Here is a 20,607-nt window from a genome sequence, read left to right on the forward strand (position 1 = left end):
CACACAATTAATTGGAGGCGCAATTCGATTAGACCAAAGTTCGACTCGATTCGGCTCATTTGCACCCCTAGTCCATCCTCAGCCCCGATGGTATTCAAGTTTTTGATAGAAGGGTTGCAATGTGCATATTGCAACAAGTATTTTAGGCTTTGGTTGGGCACATACGATACGCTTGATAAATTGTACCCAGAAAAATAGCTTCAAATGGAATTTTTTTTTTCAAAAATAGCTACCTAGGATTAACTTCCTATTGCAGACGGGCTACGAGTGCCTAAATGCCAGTGGCTGTACAAAAAGGGCAGAAGATATGTGTGGTGATTTCTCAATTTACCACCACGACAATTTGAGTGTGCGTAAATATGATACAACTGTAATTGCAATGGACCGCCCATTTATTCGGCTGAGAGCACAGTAATCAGTGATGGTAAACGCAGCGCCAAAACCAAATAGTAAGTTGGATTTGCTTTTAGGGTTAATTACATATACTTCCCCTGGAGGAAAAAATGAGAAAAATTGGCAGTCTAAAGTCTTTATCTAATTTCTCCCCTTCTTACTAGCTCATGATCATCTACAAATAAAAAACATTATTGACATGAAAGAAATAGCAATTACATTTAGAGCTGGAGTGCTCAGCAAAAATTAGTAGCAGACTTAGGCCTCGATAGTAATCGACTCTTCTCTCACATAATAGAGCAGGCATTGGGATTTTCGGTACATATACATGTTTTAAAGTTCAACTTTGAATAAATATCCGAATCATTTAAAGTTCAACTTTGAATAAAACTCTATAAAAAAAAAAAATCTTTTTCGCTACATGAATATGTTTTTTGGAATTAATATGCTTTTTTAGCCTCCAATTCTCCGGTGGGCAATTTTGACTTTTCCCAATTTCTATTAGACTAAAATAACGGAGGTGAGTGTCATGGGGTATTAGCAATTGCCTTTTGGGTAAACCTGTGGAATTACCTTAGATTCTAGATGTGTGTGTTTATTATTTACTGGTGAAAAGAGTGTCATGGGATATTCATTATTTGGCCAAACTATAGGGTTTGTTTGGTAATATGAACAAAATATTTGAGAGGTAAATGTAATTAATCCTTGTTTTTATGACTTTATCCCACTCATCGGCGGTGGTGGTGGTAATCAATATAATGCTTTTTTCTGTCCCTGCTAAATGTTGCCCACCAACCACTGGCCCAATGGCTCAGTGGCCACCAGGGAGGGGCTTAAGTCCCTCATTGGGCTGTAGGTACCTGCAACAAAAAAAATTTAAGAGTTGTGTTAAAGCACTCCCTTGATTTAGTTGGGTCTGTATGCCCACTAGTCCCCTATCACAGTCTCCTTAGGCTCCCCCTCCCCCTAGACAAAAAATAAAAAATAAAAATTCCTGGCAAGCCGCTGGCCCAAATCCCCCACCCGACCTAACTTTTTATTTGCGTTGGTTTTGCTTTTTTTGTTTGTTATTTTTTTTATTTAAAAGAGCTATCGCTCCAACAGTCATTATATGCCATCAAATTTGCAATCTTTGTCTAATTCAACTTAGTTGGGAAGGGTTTGATTGGATTGGATAGTAAATTAGGAAGAGTTATAAATAAGAGATTCTAAATTCATATTTTTTGTCTTGTTTGGATTGTAATTTTTTGGAGTTTTTGTAGAAAATATATTATAGCGATTTGATATATGTGAGGTAAAAAGGTGATTAAAAAATGTGTTTATGAAAAATATAAAAAATTTTTGATGAAAAAATGGCTTTCCAAACAAGATTATTAACTTAGAAGTAAACTTTAACTTCTGACACGTTATCCCACCCATATAGTTTTCTTAAAAAATACCCAAAAACAATCATGTGAGCATAATACACTTCCACAATACACTCCAAAACTTATTATAACATAAGTTCAGAACACATTTTAGTTCAGAACAAATGAAACCTCTTTGTTTCTTCAATTTGCAAGTTTCTTTATATTTCCGTGGACATTCCTTCCTCACTTGTCCGGCTTTTTAATGCACGCCAACTTTAACTTCTTGACCTCAAATAACCTAAAAAATAGTTAGCAAAGAAATTAAAAGAGACAAAAGCTAACGAAAACTAAAGAGTGCTACACTAGCCTACTACTATCATGAATGCAACGCAGGATCAGAACTTGGGATATTTGGAGTTGTGATAACTTAATAAAAAATAAGTGTTTTACCTAATAAAATTTTTAATAAAAGCACTTATTAAGTGTTCAAATACTCTTAAGTATATTATTTGAATTACATATTTTAATATATACTTATTTTATTGAATAGTATGTAATTTTAAATTTTTAAATATACTTATATCTTTATTTACTTCATAATATAGGATAAAATAATTAAATTTAATATTTTATTTTTAAAACACAAAAATTATTCTAAAAACATCCGTTTGGGATTCTTGCTGTAACAGAGTTTTTAGAATATTTTTAGAAAATACTTTGGGATATTTAAGAGTAGAAGAGTTTCTAGAATATATTTTGAGATATTTTTTAAAATGTTAAAAAAATTTAAACTAATTTTTAGATTACCTTTCAAAGTACTTTTTAAAAATTTTTATTCTATTTAAAAAACTAATTTTTTAAAAACACTCCAAAAACAGGATCCAAACTTTGGCTGCTTTCAACAAAAAAAAAAAAAAATCCACTCCTAGTTTCATTGAATGATACTCATCAAACGCTTCAACAGTACGCTTTTAGCACCGAAAAGTGTAACATTTTTTTACCAACCAAGCCCCGGTCCAAACCTAACACTATATAAGAAATTGTAGCCCCTCGATCGCCCAGGACCCCCCATCCTTCTCGTTTCTCTCTCTGGTCTACCGTGGCCATCAAGAAAATCAAACCCTACCTTCCTCCAGCATCCCCGAACCCCTCCCCTATCCCAACCCCTCTCCCCCTTCCCACCACAAAACCCCTCAATCCCCCAACCCAAAAAGCCTTTCTCTCTCTACATAGCCCTTTTACCATCTATGACCATATCGTTTCCCTGATACCCTTTAGATCTTTTTTGGCCAAAAAAGAGAGAAATGTGAAAATGCGGAACAAGGGTAAAGTCCATCCTTCCCCATCATCTTCTTCCTCCTCTTCGTCTCATTCCTCCCACCACAACAACAAAGATGCTTTATCTGTTCTAAAACTCTTGCCTGCTGCTATTCTTGCTATAGCAGCAGTCCTTTCTCTCGAGGACCGCGAAGTATTGGCTTACATGATCACTAGGTCCATCAAGACTACCAACCCATCAGCTCTTCTCGATGAAAAATCCAAGAAAAACTCCAAAAAATCAGCAAATACCGGTGCCCACCTCCACAAAAGTACTCCTTTGTTTGACTGCGAGTGCTTTGATTGTTACACTAGCTACTGGTTTAGGTGGGATTCTTCACCTAACCGGGAGCTTATCCACCAAGCCATTGAAGCCTTCGAGGAGCACTTGAATAACGGCGAGCAGTCCAAGAAGGGGAAGAACAAGAGAAGAGACAAAATGGGCCGGCGTGGGACTCAGAAATTAGTGGATTTTCCGCTGGCCGAAACAGGAAATGGATCGCCGGAGATTCAAGAGAGTAGCTCTTCTGTGCCGCAAGATGAGGCTTTCTCGCCGGAGTCATCAGCTGGGGTACTGGTGCCTGAGAGTGGAGATACTGGTGAAGCGGCAGCGGCGGCCTTGATAGTGGTAAAAGAGGAGGAGGAGGATGTGGTGACGGAGACTGCGCCGGAGACGGCTTTAATTGTGAGAGGAGCGGCGCCGGCGAGTAACCACAAAGGACTAGCTAGAAAAGTGTTGCCGGATGTGTTGGGACTGCTGAATTCGCGTTTATGGAGTCTTTGGAGTCCGAATGTATAAAGAAAAGAAAAAGGAGGAGGAAGAAAATTCTACTTTTTTCCTATTATTATTATTTCGAGGAAAAGGAAATGTGGTAGGCAAAATTCCTTCTCGAGTATATAAAAATTTTCGGACTTTAGTAAAAAGATGCTTCTCCTTTCTTCACGAGCCATTTGTTTATTCTCTTGTCAAATACTACTACTACTACACAAGAATCTGAGCTAAAGTGGTGTATTCTTGGGCTGGCCAAGAATCATTTTCCCGGTTGCAAATGGAAATGTGGCTGAATTCTCTTTTCTGTTTTTCTCCGCAGGAAATTTCAAGTTTTAGCTGCTACTGCTTCTCAAGTAATCAATATATTATTATTATTATTAGTGCTTGCTACTTAGGTGGACAACTTCTTCATGGACTCTGCTTAGGTGGGTGCTTGCATACCTATTTTCAGTCCTTCCTTCCTTCTTGTACATTATTGAAGTCTTTGCTTAGTAGCTAAGCATTGTGAGAAGACATATGTACTTTTGATGGGCCAATGAAATGTGACATTTCTGTGCTTCTCCTATCCCTTTGCGAGTCAGTATTACATATGATGGATTATTTTATTTGGTGGCCAAAAGAAAAAAAAAGTAATATTATGTATGGCTAGTTTGGGGGGTTGAGGATAGATTAGGAAAGAAGAGAAAAGAAAGGGTAAAAAAAGAAGAGAGGAGATTTTAATATTTTGGGAGTTTAAGATAGAAATGGGATGATCAATTTTGGATACATAGATGTCATGAAAATTTTAGTTTGAAGCCATTCAAGAACAGAGTTGGTATTTTAAAAAACTGTACAAAGCTTTCTCCAGCTTTTCAGCCAAATCCGGTCATAATAAATCTGCCCAATTTCGGCCCCTCTTTCCTTCTTCCTCCTGTTCTGAAGGAACTCGCAAATAAAGGAAAAGTTATAAATACTAATATTTTTTTAAATTTGTGTTTTTTTTTTGTCCCCTTGGCGCACACAACAGTTTGGGTGTAGAATCATACAGTAGGAGTATATTTTACGGGTAATGACTAATGATTAATGCCATAAATATTATTCTTTATACCATGGCAGTAGTTGTTTAATGCCATAAATAATTGGGGAGCTCAGCGTTTGGATTTGGTAATTTTACAAATAATACACATTTGTGGAACTTGATGAATTTTCTCTCTGTATCTCATCATCATCATCATCATCATCATCATCATCATCATCATCATCATCATCACTGATTGATTGTACTATTAGGAACTCGAATGTGGAATTTTGGGGAGTTAATTATTACTTACTACTAACATGGAAGAAGAAAGTGGTGTCAAAGATTCTGATAGATCTTCTTGGTTCATGAGAAAGTTGGAAATTTTGAGAGGTTGCTGCAGTGTGTAATATGCGGCAAAATGCAGATATACTACACCATCCCAAGTAAGTTCGTTCGCTGAGGTCCCTACTTGCTTCAGATGTAAGTAGTAAGTAATGTGGGTGACTAGACCAGCTTGGTTTCTTCGCAAGGGTCTATGATCCTCCCCAGGACAGGATCAAGAAAAATGCAGATACACTACTACTACTACTAGTGCTCGTATTGTGATTGATGGGATTGGAAATTTTGCAGATGGGATTACACTACACTACTAGTAGTAGTTTTTTTCTGGGTTTTGATGAAGGGAAGAGGTTCTTCAGTCCGGTTAGCTGTTGGCTGTTGACACCGAGACAGCATTATTGAGTACGGTAATAATATATGCGTACGCTACAGTGGGTGATTATTACTCAAGGGGCGGGTGGGGCCCAGTGAGTGAGGAAGATGGCTTTTTATCCAAATGGTTAGTTTGACACACACGCTCCCCTTTTTGGTGTTGTGTGTTCTGATTCCTGCAATTGTTACACACGCAAGTTGTAGGCAGCAGCGCAAAAAGGCTTGACTAGGGGTTTTCTCATGCGCTTTTCCGGTGTTGAAACTGGGATGATGGAGACCAGAGCCAATCTCTCAATCTGCTAAAGCACCAGCATCCGCCTCACTTTTTGGGGCTCCCTGTGGACAATCATCATCAATTCTTTTTTGTCCTCGATGGTGGACAATCACGATTAACATACAACACTGTGACACGTGGAAAGCAGGCCTAAAATTTTGCTACTTGGATTTTGATAGATATTCTTGAAAATCTGTGAGATAATTTGAACACCTGAAATTATTCTCACAGGGGATGAGGCGCCGGACATTAAAGGTTGACCTTTGGCCGCGATTTGACCAAAATAAAATCTAAGGCTCAAATTGCACGTCCATTTTAAGGTAATGCGTGAGACTCATAAAATTTTATTCTATATTTACAAGTTGTTAAAAGTGAGTTATATCCTGTGGAATAAATATTATTTGAAATAATTATTGTAACACTTTTTATGATATAATGTATGTAAGATAAAAATGTGTGTTAAAAATTATATTTGTGCTGCAAGCAAATAATTTTTAGCCAAATAATCACTATCCAAACACGCTCATCTCGGCCCTGATCCTTCGTAAAAGTAGTCCTCGGTTTAATGCAGCTTGTCATTACGTATAACCTAATTTATTTAATATAAAGCTAATTAGTCATACTCCATTTAATGTAAAGATATTTTAGAAAGATAGTGAGTTAGATTTATTATCCTAACAAAATTAACTAACTATTATTAAATTATATGAAAACAAAAAATTGAACCTATCAAAATGAGATGGAGAGAGTAGTTGTGAATTCACTCCTATATTGTCGTAGCAATATTACCGGATTAGCACCTTTGCCTACTAGATTTGGTAATAGCACAAGTTGGGAAGCAAAGGGCAGCTTGAATTGTGTCTTTGCATAGGCAAATTTCATCCTTATTTTTTTCCTCGTAAATTTTTTCCTACACGTAAATTTTTAATCACATTTTCACTTCACGTATATCATATTCTAAAAAAGTGCTGCAGTAATTTTTCTTTAGAAACTTTTCAAAAAAAACGCAATTTAAACATCACATCCTAAAAATTGTTATAGTAATTTTTCTTCAAAAACTCTCCAAAATGGAGCTCAAACCCTGAATTTAACAGTGAAGAGAGCTGTACGAGCCCTCTTTTCACCCGACTCACGACTGGAGCAACGCCGGTGGTTCAATCCATGTACCCTTGTATTATTATAAAATGTTACTATAAGGCTATTATTGCCTGTTTGGTGGCGGTCTCCCTTTCCCCTCTTCCCTTTACTCTTTTTAGCGTGGAAATTGGAAAAGTTAATGATCCTGATTACTTGCTGCCTGCTGTTTGGTAAAATTCTTTCACCATTTTCATTTCCAACCCAAAAATTCATATGGATGCATCCTCATTGATTATCCCCTTATATATATATATATATATAAGGATACATATATATATAAGGATAATTCAACTGGCCCTATCGTCATTGGTCCCTATCCTTTTTGTTCACTCGTTACTGACACCTCTGCAGATGCAGTCCCATAAAGAGCAGCCAAATCTGCATAAATTGAATTGTGTGGGACAAATATTATCCCCCACTGTTTTGTATGCTTTGTGAGGGACAAAAATTAGGGCATCACAATTCTGAATCCAGCGATCGATGTCAACCTCATTCACTCCAAATTCTTTCTTGAACCGGCCCAAGAGCTAAAAAAAAGAAGAAGAAGAAGGTTGCAGCACATAAAAGATAGATAACTAGAGACGGGTAATGCAAATTTGGGACCTCACAAAAATTTTGATGACCGCCAGCCGCCCCCATACTCGTGCATTTATCCCCACATTTTGTACGGGTACCTACCTGGCTGGATTCAGTCTTCTATTCCACATGACTGTAAAAAATTGCTCTACAGTCTAAGAGTGGTAATTGTTGTTCAAGAGATACAACAAAGAGGCCCCCCACGGGCAGCTCAGCTGGCTTGTGTAGCCTCATTAGGTGAGATAGGTCTCGGGTTCGACCCCAAGGCTGAGTGTCCGGGGTGATACTCTCGGGGATCGGTGGGGCCCGCTCTCCCCGGGCGATGGGAATAGTGGCACAAACGGTATTACCAGTCCGGAGTGACCGATACCCAACGACAAAAAAAAAAAAAAAAAAAAAAAAGATACAACAAAGAGATGGTACTCAGTGTGTTTGGATGGAATATTATTTGAATTATTATTAAAAATAATTGCTAGTACTTTCTTTTCTTTTTTTTTTTGGGTAATATGATGTATCTGCGATTTAAAAATTGTTGAAATGCATTTTTATGATAAAAATAAAATGATATTCGTAAAAATTTGAGTATGCAAACACAGAATGAATGATTGCATACTTTGCTCTACAGAGATGGGATAGCAAAGGTACAATACATTTTAAAAAATTTTGTTTGGGGGGGGGCGGGGTTCTGCGGAATGAGAAGGATGTTAATGGAGCAGTAGTAATAAATAAGTGCATATTGATATGGATGGCTACGTGTAGCGGTTGGTTGGGGGCCTACAGAAGGCATCTCGAATTATTGTCCATCAACAGAATATTGAGGAGCGGCCCAGTAGTTGGTAATGTTCAGATTGGACGTTTTGGGCTTTACGGTCACAACAAAGGTAGTCCCTCAGTCATTAATAATACTAATAAAAAAAACCATCTTGAAATCGCAATGCACGGTAATTTTATGCCAAGTTTGAACAAGTTTTATGGGCATATTTGGTAAATAAATTTTTGGTCAAGTTTATCTACTACAAATTTTTTAACAATTATAGTTATAATAATTTCAAAAAATTTCTCAAAAATTTTAAATTAAACATTTCAAAATATTTAAAAATTTACACACTTTATAAATTTTTTTTCAGCTTCTACAGTAAGTTACAGTAAAATTTTAGATAAACATAAAAAAAAAATTCATTTGTCAAATGGGATCAATATTAGTTGCCAGGCTCAGTCCTAGTCCTCTCCTCCATCTAATTCAGGGCGTATTTTTTTAAGTGAATGAGAGGATGGAGCGCTAGAAACTTTTTTTTTTTTGGATAATTGCAGAAACCTCTCCCCTGAGGTTTCTTTCAGTAGCCCTCACCTCCCTTATAATTTACAAAATAGCACTAACCTCCCATAGGAACTAATTGGGGCCTATTGCTATCAAAAGATTGTATGAATTTACCTAGCTACCCCAATTATTTGTGATTATCCGTTGAACGAATTTTACAAAAGAATGAATGTTGCTTGTTAACAAATTGATGAAGCAAATAAGCTAATTAATTACTAATTAAACAAATTGAGTAACTAATTAAACTACCTTATAAAAGAATTGATAATGGAAAAGTATGTTGACTGCTACATTTAGAGCTCTTGCCCTTGCCACTACAATTGGCATTTCCCTTTGATTATTGAGGAAGAAGGCAGTTGTTGTTGAGATTGTAGTACTGGAGCTGTGAATGTTCTTTTTCGGGACCATCATACCATTGGAAATACTTGCATTTTGCACAAAAAAAAAAAAAAACTTGTTGGGATTCTTTTCGGTCTCATAAATCTTCAGTGTTGCTTTTCGATTGTAGGTGCAATATTTGTTCCTCATCGTGAAGGATGTTGGAGAGTTCTATGATTCTCCCCTATGGGTTTTGGGTCCTCTTGACTGTGCTTTTTCTAGAATTATTCAATATGCTCTGAGACTATATTATCAACTTTTATGGAGTATCAATTAGGTTTTGTATCTAGTAGATAAGGTTAATATTATATTAATTAAAAGACCACTGCATTCCGACTTTTGCATTGGACAATTGAGTTTTAAGGATACATTTTGTAAACATCTCTGCCCGCCTTTCGTTTTTACCTTTTTTTTTAAAAAAAAAAATATTCATTTTGGGTGAAGTTGGAATGCAAACAATTTAGTATATACAAACATCCCCCAAAAAGACGTGGAGAAGCTGCTAGGATGCCTGCCAATTATATGTCAAGTCTGGCTCAAGTAAATTTCTTGTCCATACTCGAGAGTATAAAAGTTGACGTATCAGTTCTTTTTTTTTTTTATTACGATAACATTCTTATAACCTATTCTATTATACACTGCAGGAAAGAAATACTACAAAAATTGTGCCGCTAAACTAAAAAAATATTCTGACACGTCCTTTGAAATTTTTCACTGCAAATAAAAGACACTCAATCATTTTTAATGGCCGGTGAGCTAAAACTGGGTGGTCATGACGTTGCAAATCCAAGTGGCAGTGACATTGCATCTTCCATGGAACCTCATGCATGCAAAAGAGGGATCCAAAAGTCAACAAAAGCCATGCTTGTTTTCCTCAAGACTTGGCAGCCCACGATTCTGAGTTTCCACAGCCATAATCCACCCAAACAAGACCAGCCGAAGTTTCAAGTTATTGACGCACAGGCACAACACCTCTCTCTATCCCTCCCTCTCTTACTGTACGGACGGACCTATCAGAATTCAGTCCGCCGAGTTGGAGCCCAACAGAGCCGTGGAATTACCCTTTTGGGATTTCTCCTTTGTCGCCTACTCTCCTCTCCTCTCCTCTCCTTTTTTTGGCGTTTGACGTTCCCTTAACAGGATCAGAAACTTTTCTATTTCATTGTTTTCTGATGAAACGTTATTATTATTATTTTTGTGGATGCTAGCGTAATGACGTGGTCATGTTCATCACCACTTGTTCTATGGAATTTCCTGTAGTAGTATTAGAAACGGGGAAGAAAATTTGTACTATCATGGATACCATCCGGTTTGGCTAAGCTATGCTACTGCTACAAGGGGAGATGAGCTTCAGAATGCCTAATCAAACTTACTGAAGATTTAGAAACAGCAGCAGTATTTGTTATTGCTAAAAAATGAAGTTAATTTGTCATCAATACTTCGGTACCTTCTTCTTCATTTTTCATCTTTTTTTTTTTGGCTAAATTAATACTACTACTACTACTACTTAGGCAGCATTACGTAGTTTTGGCACTTACTTACAGAAGTGCTAAAAACCATTTCAATCTTTAATTTCTACGAATTAAAATGCTGGAAAACCATGAACCACAAGTCCTGCGGCCAAGACACGACGTGAACTTGCATTTCCCTCCGGGGCCAAGTAATAGGAGTGGCCGTACATACTAAATGTGTCTACCCAAAACCGCAAACCATATGAATGTCGGTCACATGAATGAATAAATAAAATTGTAAAATGCAATTACAATTTTGAGGTTGAGGTGCCGTCGAAAATCCACTGAAAAAATAGAAACCACAACCGCAGGGACGATCCGATAATATGCAGGCAGGAGGAAGTGCGACGTGGCTGTTGTTACATCTACGTAACATATTTATCACCCAAATCATTTCAACTTGTAATGCAGCAATGCCATATCATTACTGCCTTATTTACTATTCAATTCTCCAATAATTGGTGCAGGCCTCTCTCTCTCTCTCTATACAAATTCTTCAGGTTCAGGGTGTTATGCAGACCCACTCTTTTTAACTTATGATCGATGGATGCAGTACCCTAGTGTTATTAGCTTAGTGGGCATCGATCATCAAACTGCATTTGCCCTTTGTGGGTCTCAATCAAACAATGCTTTCGACCGAATCTCAAGTGCTCTCCAGAAAGGAGACCGGATCTTTTAATTATGCGTACTAGACTCGTATGAATGTACTATCTTCTAGCCTCTTAACCTGTTGAATGCGTTTTTCCGAGTAAGTACTGTTTGATAATGACATGAGCAAGAGACATCCTACGTGGTTCAAATATGCGTGCGGGTTTTAGTACAAAGAATTTCGGCAGCAGATCAAATGGCCTTCTGCTAGCTACCTGTTGCCCTGGCAGCATGGAGTAGTTACTCGCATGCTCATCAAGGGACCATGGAACTCTATATATCCAAGACCATCATCGATGACTAAGAATTCTTTTTTTCGGAGGGCGGGGGTGAGTGGGCAGGGGAAGGGGGGGGGGGGGGGGTTTGAGATCTGTGTAAGTCGCCGTCGATGAAACATTAGTAGCTTGCGAATTATCTGCAGTTCATTTTGCTCGCATGCATTTCTTTTAAATGGGAAGAGCATTCATGCGTTATTAAAAAAAAAAAAAAAAAAATTCGAGCATTCAATCGAAATTTTTTTCTTTGGTTCTTTAATTCTTCAAGCATCAGGCTATATATAAATTCAGTTGCTATGTCTTTGTTTTGTCAAATGTGTGGTTCTCGGATCTACCAAAAAAATTTTTTAAATTAATTTTATTTATATAGGTTTCAACTCCACCAATGCCACAAAACTTGAGAAATTTGGTTTTCGGCTCTCTTCTTTTTCTCTTTCCTTTCCTACGCAGAAACAAGACATCCATATATAAACATTTGGAGACGTATTTCCGGTGAAACTATTGAGCATACACATGTGAAAATGTTTGTTCTCATCAAAGTTGTCTCTAAGCTAACACCGTTTTCTCCTTGTTTATCTGGTGGCACTCCCATTAATCGGTGTTGCACTCTTTATCTGCGGGGCACGTTGAAGAAGTTGACGGCTTGATGCTAGCCAACCATATCCCCTGTGGATTGATCAAATTTGTTGTCACCAGTTAAATCATTTTGATTTCGATCAAGACTTAACTACTGAATTGATAGAAGGAAACGCAGATGGACATCCTTAATTGCCCGATATTTATGTAAAAAGAACTGGAGGATTATGTCGTCAATCACAATCTGATTTGAAACTGGCTCCACTCCAGCTATATGCATATATTTCACACGGATACCTCTATTTTACCTTTCATTAGCAATAGAACAGACACAAAAGGCCAGCTTCTACTGTCGTTCACCTCGCACAGATCCCATCAGCTCATGGCCTGTAGTTTAAAGTTCCAGGGAAAGTTTAATCTAGCAAGGGAAAAAAAGAGCAATCCGTATCAGAGTTGTAAACAAGGACTTGAGTTAGTTCAGCTGCTGCTTCTTGATTAGCTTAGTAGTGGCTGGAGTTTTCTTTTCCAACAAAAAGGTAATTTGATAATGTATGTGATTTTTGAGTATACAAGATCAAATAGATCAAGCTCCATTTTTACGTTTGGCATATGATACCATCAGACTTGGATCGCTTTCATCGCCTCTATTGATCAATGATCCAACATTTTTCTTTTGGCGTGATCGATTGATTTGTTATTCGATCTACATTCATGATGAACGATTGATAAAGCATGGGTTATGTAGAACAACTCTATGCTTTGTTCATAAGACAAAACATTGTAAGCACACGTCAGCCTGGCTTCTTATTCCTCATGAAGAGATGAAGAAGATACAATTTAACAGATAGTGTTTGACCCATTAGCGTCGGCTAAAATTCCATTCATACTTTTGATTTCTGGCTGTTTATGGTCTTAATTGAACCTAAGAAGTGGGTGAAACCAAAAATTAAATCACTTGTTTCATGCAAATGAAGAGCATGATCAAGTGTTGCAACGAAACGTGCATGCGCCAGAACCACCCATCATTCACAGATTATGGAGATAATTTCACCGACTTCAAGATAAACACCAAGTAATGCTGAATAGTATGGCAAATCAGTAATCATAAACCAGCAAATCTACGCACATGAGTGGGAGATAAACGCTAATATGAACTTACCGTGCCCGAGAATGAAGTAAATTAACAACACTAAAAGTCAGCCCAAGCTTTGTTTTTTTCTTCCTGTTTTTCTGAACCCGCCAATTTCTTGCATCGATTTAGGCTTCAGAAACCGGTTTGACAATTTTGTAGTCTCTATATATAACGGCAAACTAACCACACACTTCTATTTTACCATACATTTAGCTCTGAGGGACACCACAAGATGAAGGTCAGTTCCACTTAATTTTGTTGCGTTGAACTTAAATAGCCACAGTTACCTAATTCATCTGAAACTTGCCTGTTATCTGCGGTATTTTCATGGCAGTTACTAGGTTGGATGCATCGTAAGTTCCGGCAGAATAGCAATGAGCCCTTCAAAGATTTTTCCATCGGTAAGTGATCATGAATTTCAAAGTCTATGGTTTAGTTCTGCTTGATTGGTGAGTCGGAGTCTCAAATTTATGGAACAACACGTAATCTTGAATCTATATACTCATTTGTGAATCAGGAACTTCGTTTTGTTGAAACATATATAACTTCTTCAGTTTTTGTTAAGTTACTTAATTTATAATGGCAATTAGCAAAGAACAAACCAGCAGGTGATTTGATTGGTGATCCTCAATTAACAAAGATCTTGAATAACTCAAACATTGTCGAGCTTGAACTGTTAATGAGTGCACGAAATGAATGATGATGGCTAACAAGACAATCACAATTGTGCAATTCCTGGTAAATCAAGCAACGTATTGCACCTGATTAGCCTGCTAGCGTCCTAGTTACTCTACATATTTCTCCTGTCAGGGAATTCTTGTGCTTGTCTTACAGGGCAGCCGTCACTGGATGACGTACAATACCCTTCAAAGCCAAACTATTGCACTAAACCATTAATCAGAGGACAAAGGGACAACCAACTTCGAAAATCATCTGCCAGTACTGATGCTGCTAGGACTGATGGTGATGATATTGGAGAAGAGACATCGGCTGCACTTTCTGAGTTCTTCCATGGCTTCCTTGCAATTGGTACCCTGGGGACAGACCCAGTCACTGCTGACCCTTCAACACCAACATTTTCCATCTCTGTGGAGAACATAATGGAGAAAGAAACTGAAGTGACCGAAAATGAGTTGAAGCTGATCAATGATGAATTGGAGAAGGTGCTGGGAGCCGATGAAATTTGTAATCTCTCATCAGGAAGAAACAGCCATGTTAGCACCGGGAGGAACAGCCACGTGAGCACTGGAAGGAACAGTCATGTCAGTGCAGGAAGGAGCAGTCATTGTAGCGCAATTACACTTGGGGGCAAGCCTACGGAAAGCACAGATGCCAATGGGAATGGGACAATTGTCTGTCCACTGCAAAGCTATCTTCTTGGATCAGCAATTGGATTCCCAGAAACAACGACAACAACAACAACAACAACAACAAGTACTACTACTGCAAAGAAAGAAAGTAGGGTGTCGCTTGGAGAGCTCTTCCTGAAAACAAAACAAGCAGAGGATATCTCTGGAGCAAAACCTGAAAGGGCAGCTGAAAAGAAACCGGACAAGGAATCCGATAAGTTTGCAGTTCTTCTTGTCAAGAAGATGCTAAAAAGAAAAATACTCCATCCTAATCGGAACTGCATTGCGGCTTCTGGAGGAACAACTGATTCTGCTTCAGCTGAAACCAAACTGCACAAGGTGGGTCTTTTGTCTCACGAAAATAAATCATAGAGCCCTGATCATCCTGCACTTTCATCTCTTGGCTCTTAATCAAATTAAATCCTTACCATAAAGTGGAGCAAAACCAAAAGAATTGAGCCTTTCACATGATTTCTGAATCGCTCAAGTTCAAACTGACATGTCAGACTTCGATTTGTGTCGGAACAGGAAAGGAGTAGATTGCTAGTTAAAATGGTGTATTGTACATCTAAGTTAAGCCTTAAGAAAGAAAGGCTGAACCAATATAAGAGTGAACTTTTGTTTGCAAATGTTTATTTCCATAAATTCTAACAAAATGTAGCATCCTAATGCTGAAATATGTGCAGATCCTCCATCTTTTCCACAGGAAAGTCCACCCTGAAAGCTCAGCAGCTGCCAAGAAGTCTAAGAAGCCGCCAAGCCAGGTTGGGGAAAGAAGTGGCGGGAGCTACAAGAGGCCATATATCATTGGAGGCCCAGAGGATACGGATGAAGACATCATAATAACCCCATACCAGCCCCTCTCAAAGGAACGCCTAAGACGCTTCAAGAGCCAATCAAACCCACCCCAACTCTCACTCAATGGTGGCAATCCTCTTGGCACTGGCGAACACTGGATTAAAACAGATTCAGACTGTAAGTAGTACGTAGGATATTCATACAAATCCTGATGGGCTTAGCCAGATCTCCTTGGATGCACAAATTATTTTTTTTGGAAAAAACTATTCTTGTTTAATTAGTTGCTTTCCAAGAATTGAGTTACCATTAGCAGAGAAATAGTATAACTGTACTAGGAGCCCCTAGAGAAAAAAAACTCAGTATTATATCCGTGTTTTACTTATGTAGTATACATTCTCCATATAATACCCTTAAAGAATACTCTGGAAAAAAAAAACTATACTTTTTTTCACACACTAAATTGACTTTTCCGGTTATATATTTGACTAATAAGCACTTCGATTTGTGACAAAACTCTTAAAATTTCTGGTTAAGATAAACACTAAACTTATGAGTTATGCACAAAATAACAAAGACTTTTAATTTATGCCTATTTTTTGTCATATACACACGTAAGATGGCAAGAACGTGATATGATTATAATGAATCTAATGTCTCATACGCGAAGGTTTTGTTTTTGTTACCTTTGTAGACCTGGTGCTGGAGCTCTGAAACAGAAGCAGGCAGCAATTTCAAAGTGTGGTGGCTCGCATTAAACCTACAGGATGCCAAAATGGTTGTGTGTGTGTGTGTGTGTGTGTGTGTTTAAAAGCACTCTCTCAACTAAGTAGCAAGTACTTTGATTGTTATTTTTCTTGATCCGCGATTGTGACCTTGGCTTTGTAATTACCCATACCTGTAGAGTGGGTTATTTTGCCTGATAAGTTTGAGATAATGGTTAAAATAAAATGAGCAAACCCCATCTCATGCGTATATATATATATATATATATATATATATATGTTGCCACGAATATATTGTCTGAATTATTTGAATGGATTACTCTTAGCCAACGAACAACGTTTTCTGCCTGGAATCATGCTCGTGAACACTGTTCAAATTAATTTAATGATTAATGGTGTAGACAATGAATAAATATGAATGAATCCCAGTTGACCAAACAGTCAAACATAAGCTTTACAGGAATAAACTTTATGTACATCTTTTATTTTCTTTGATTTTTTTTTTTGTCCCTGAAAAAAAAAAAACAGAGAGAGAGAGTGAAGAAAATAGAGCAACGATTGCAGCACTACTAACATTTTTTATTTGTTCATTTATATTTTTTTGGTGCTAGCAGTATCAGTGGTACCTTACTCCTAATTTTCCAGCCTAAAACCAAAACATGTTTATCTAAAAAGGGTATATTCCGGTGGAGGACTTTGCTTCCATGCTTTCTTTGGAGAAAGTAGAGAGAGAACAGATTGAAATTACGAATGGATAGAGTATTATTTGAAATATTATTTGGAATAATTACTGTAGCACTTTTTGTGATGTGATGTATGTGAGATAAAAAGTTGATTGGAAATATAAAAAGGTGAATTGGAAAATGTGTTTATGATGCAAGCGAAATATTATTTGGAATAATTTCACTATCCAAACACCGGTCCAATTAAACAAGTGATGATATATGAAATAGGCGCTTCGTTTTTTACAATAACAAAACTTTTCCTCATTATTATCCTTCTTAACAGAACTCCCTTTCACATTAAAATAAAAAAATAAAAAAAAAAATCGGCCCTAGAGTTCAGTTCGGATCCATCTACTACCGATCTCATTAGAAAACTTGTCATTCGTACTTCAATTTTAATACATATAAATTCATCTAAGTAAACATAAGTTTTTTCCAAGATTTAATACAAATTACTTATATCCAAAGCACTAATACATAAAAAAAAAAAAAAAAAAGCGTGGTTTCCCGTTGAAGTTGCAAATGTGTTTGGCTATGGATCATGATCCATCCAACCATCTCCTACAAAACAAATGGCAAAAGTCCAACAAACAAGCCAAACAACTGGTTAATGAGAGGGAAAAATAAACTGTAAAAGTAACAAACTTGATGGTAACGAGTCGTAGTAACTTAATTACCATCATATCAAAACACTGACAGAATGCAAAATTTAAGCCAAAACTATAAAGTACTACTGTATTGGCTAGTGCAGACCGTTGTTCTTGTCCTCCGTCAAACAGAGTTGGACCAACTCCTTCACCACCTCATCAATCTCTTCATCTCCTTTTAATTCAAGTTTCTCTCGCAAATCTCTTGCCTTCTTCCTCACGGGTTCTCCTCTTGGCCCCTTCACCACCTGGTTGATTATTTCAGCCATGTTTTCCCCATGAATCTTCCCAGTTGATCCTCGGACAACCTCCATACCTGCTCCAACCTCTTGAAGTAACCGAGCATTAACCGGTTGGTCAAGGTGCATAGGCACGGCTATGATTGGAACCCCAAATCTCATGCCCTCCAAAACTGAATTCCAACCACAATGACTCACAAAACCTCCAATGCTAGAATGGTTCAATATTTTTGCTTGGGGTGCCCAGCCATTCACAATTTTTCCCCTCTCCCCAACCCTCTTGAGAAAGCCTTTTGGCAAGGCTTCTTCGACTATAATATTCTCTCCCTTTGGAAACCTAACAACCCATACAAAGTTAACACTGCTAAGCTCTAAACCATGGGCAACGCCTTCCAAATCTCCCTTGGACAGAAAATATTCGCTGCCAAAAGAAACAAAAACTGTTGAATACTTTCCTTTTGTGTTCAGCCATTCCATAATTGTCAAATCTTCATTGTCATGTACGGGGTCTTGAACAAGAGGGCCAACAGGAACTACTTTCTTGCCAGATAAGCAAGAAACGTAATCGTTATATTTACCTTCAATCTCCTTAAAACTCTTGATTAGAAGGATTTTAGAAGATCGTTCGATGCATTGAGCCACTCTATTTGCATCTTCATCGCGCTCAAGCAACTTGTTAGCTATAGCAGACTCATAATCGCGAAAAAAAATCGTGGAAGAATAAGGGAATTGGATACCTGGAGTCCGGAAGAAATGCAGCATGCACGAAGTCATGGTCGCGCTACAAGTAATAAACTCAACGGCAGGGATATTATAATATGATGCAGCCTCTGGAGCCCACGGCTGAAGAAGATCATATATGAGCAAGTCGGGCATTAGAGTCCTCAGGATCTTGCAGAAGTTAGGACTAGCCATCTCAAAAGCCTCCTTGAGAGTGACCATGAGATGTGGAGGGAGACCATTAGTGGTGTGGTACTGAGGGGGAAGGTTAGGCAATGTGGGGAGATTGAGTTCAATGAGTTGGATTGATTTACCAAACTTTGGGCTTATTTTTGACCTGATTGAACTGAGGTTAATGGGGGTAGAGCACAAATAGATGTTGAAGTTTCTGGCGGTCAGTTTCCTGGCAAGTTCTAAGTAAGGGGAGACATGCCCATGAGCAAGCCATGGGAGCATAAGAATGCTGGAAATTGTTTGGTTTTCTTCCATTGCTCAAAAGCTCTCTCGCAAGAATTTTCTGCTATGGGGAAGGAGAAGATCGAAAAGTTTCTTTCTGTGCAGGAGATATGGGGAGGGGAAAAGTTTTTTGGGGTAATAAGCATAGAAAACTTCCATATTATTGGTGCACTTAGAAGGAATGAAAATATTTGGTGAATTTTTGAGAATCAGAATCTTCACAGAATTGCTAAATATGTTAAGTTGCCATGCAATAGTATTGGAGATGATCAATGCCATTGCATGGCAACTTAACATAACTCGTGGATTGCGTGAAGGCATGGAAAAAGTTGACGTTATTACGGCCATGACTAGATAGCAGAGTTTTTCTCCTTGTCATTCTTTCTATAGAAGATTTAACAACTTCGCCGGAGAAATTCAATTCAATTCTCGACTGGCGACTTTTTTATTTCTCTAGGTAATCTCCACTTGGTCGGTGAAAGTTGGAAAAATGTACAAAGTGAGTTATACTTAACTATACATGCATGCATGCGTGCACCCACACACATATATGTGTAATCACACTCAACCTATTTTATAATGACACTCCTACTATCATTTTTATCATGTATTTTTCATTTATTAAATTGTATAATAAAAAATTGTGAAAATGCTATTATAAAAAAAAGAATTAATTTTCTATATACTGACAGTGTATCCACTTGCACCATTGAATATATGACACATAATCGGAATTTGAATTTGAAACCCAAATTTTGCATATGTATCGTACATTCAACCATGATAATGTATACACTGTTAGTGTATACTATAAGACTATAAGATTACTCTAAAAAAAAGTGAAGTACGATTGCATTTGCATTTTTTTTGGCACTACTGTTGAGTAATGTTATTGATAGATGATTATTAAAGTCATTAATTAGTTAAGTTAGTTGGGAGGATTTTGGATAAAATGATTGAAAATTCCTTTTTTCTGAAAAACGTCTTTGGATCATGTCGATACTGATATTGTTATTAGTTTGGAAGATTTTGAAATCTCTTGCAAGATATGAACAGGGAGAATTCTCTTTGCTTTCATAAACCATTAGTAGAATAATATAGATAGAGCTATGTTTGATTATTAATACGGAATCGAATAATATTATGACCTAGTGGGAAAAGCATAGCCGTATGTGCTAATTAAAAGAAATAATTGGTATAGGTTATTGAAAGTGATTATGTGATCATAATCTATCCTTGGTAGATTTTTTGGAAGAAACATATATATTATAGCCCCTTTGATTTAGCTTTTTATATAACGTCCATGCCACGCTAAAAATGATAACACAAAGTATTTATGACTGGAGCTGCAAACCGTGATCTGACAAGTCTAACGAATTTCGGAATGGAAGCATACAGGATTCCAGGTTCTTGCAGTCGTAAAGATTTCGACTCTCAAATTCTATGCAAAGTAAATGCTCAGCTGAGAGACACTTTAACAAAAATCTGAGTTATCTCGATCCTGATTTCCATCTTCAATAATACTTGTTTAAGGATTAACTTGTCTTGTGCAATAATATATTATTGTTTGTGGTTTTGCAAATC

The 20,607-nt window shown here is 37.4% G+C and overlaps 3 protein-coding genes across 3 annotated transcripts; 2 read left to right on the forward strand and 1 right to left on the reverse strand.

Moving 5' to 3' along the window:
* The first annotated feature begins 1,174 nt into the window (after nucleotides 1-1,174).
* Nucleotides 1,175-4,005, forward strand: LOC113752719. Its single transcript, XM_027296795.1, has 2 exons — nucleotides 1,175-1,245; nucleotides 2,805-4,005. Exons 1-2 carry the CDS (start codon nucleotides 1,175-1,177, stop codon nucleotides 3,856-3,858), a joined length of 1,125 nt encoding a protein of 374 aa, XP_027152596.1. The 3' UTR covers nucleotides 3,859-4,005.
* Nucleotides 4,006-13,599: 9,594 nt separating this feature from the next.
* On the forward strand, nucleotides 13,600-16,443 carry LOC113752720 (protein LAZY 1). Its single transcript, XM_027296796.1, has 5 exons — nucleotides 13,600-13,605; nucleotides 13,702-13,768; nucleotides 14,202-15,055; nucleotides 15,403-15,691; nucleotides 16,206-16,443. Exons 1-5 carry the CDS (start codon nucleotides 13,600-13,602, stop codon nucleotides 16,223-16,225), a joined length of 1,236 nt encoding a protein of 411 aa, XP_027152597.1. The 3' UTR covers nucleotides 16,226-16,443.
* A 1,260-nt stretch (nucleotides 16,444-17,703) lies between these two features.
* On the reverse strand, nucleotides 17,704-19,056 carry LOC113752721 (beta-D-glucosyl crocetin beta-1,6-glucosyltransferase-like). Its single transcript, XM_027296797.1, has one exon. It carries the CDS (start codon nucleotides 19,054-19,056, stop codon nucleotides 17,704-17,706), a length of 1,353 nt encoding a protein of 450 aa, XP_027152598.1.
* Between the last annotated feature and the right edge of the window lie 1,551 nt (nucleotides 19,057-20,607).

The sequence above is a fragment of the Coffea eugenioides genome, chromosome 11 (genome assembly GCF_003713205.1).
Source record: "Coffea eugenioides isolate CCC68of chromosome 11, Ceug_1.0, whole genome shotgun sequence".
Classification (NCBI taxonomy): Eukaryota; Viridiplantae; Streptophyta; class Magnoliopsida; order Gentianales; family Rubiaceae; genus Coffea; species Coffea eugenioides.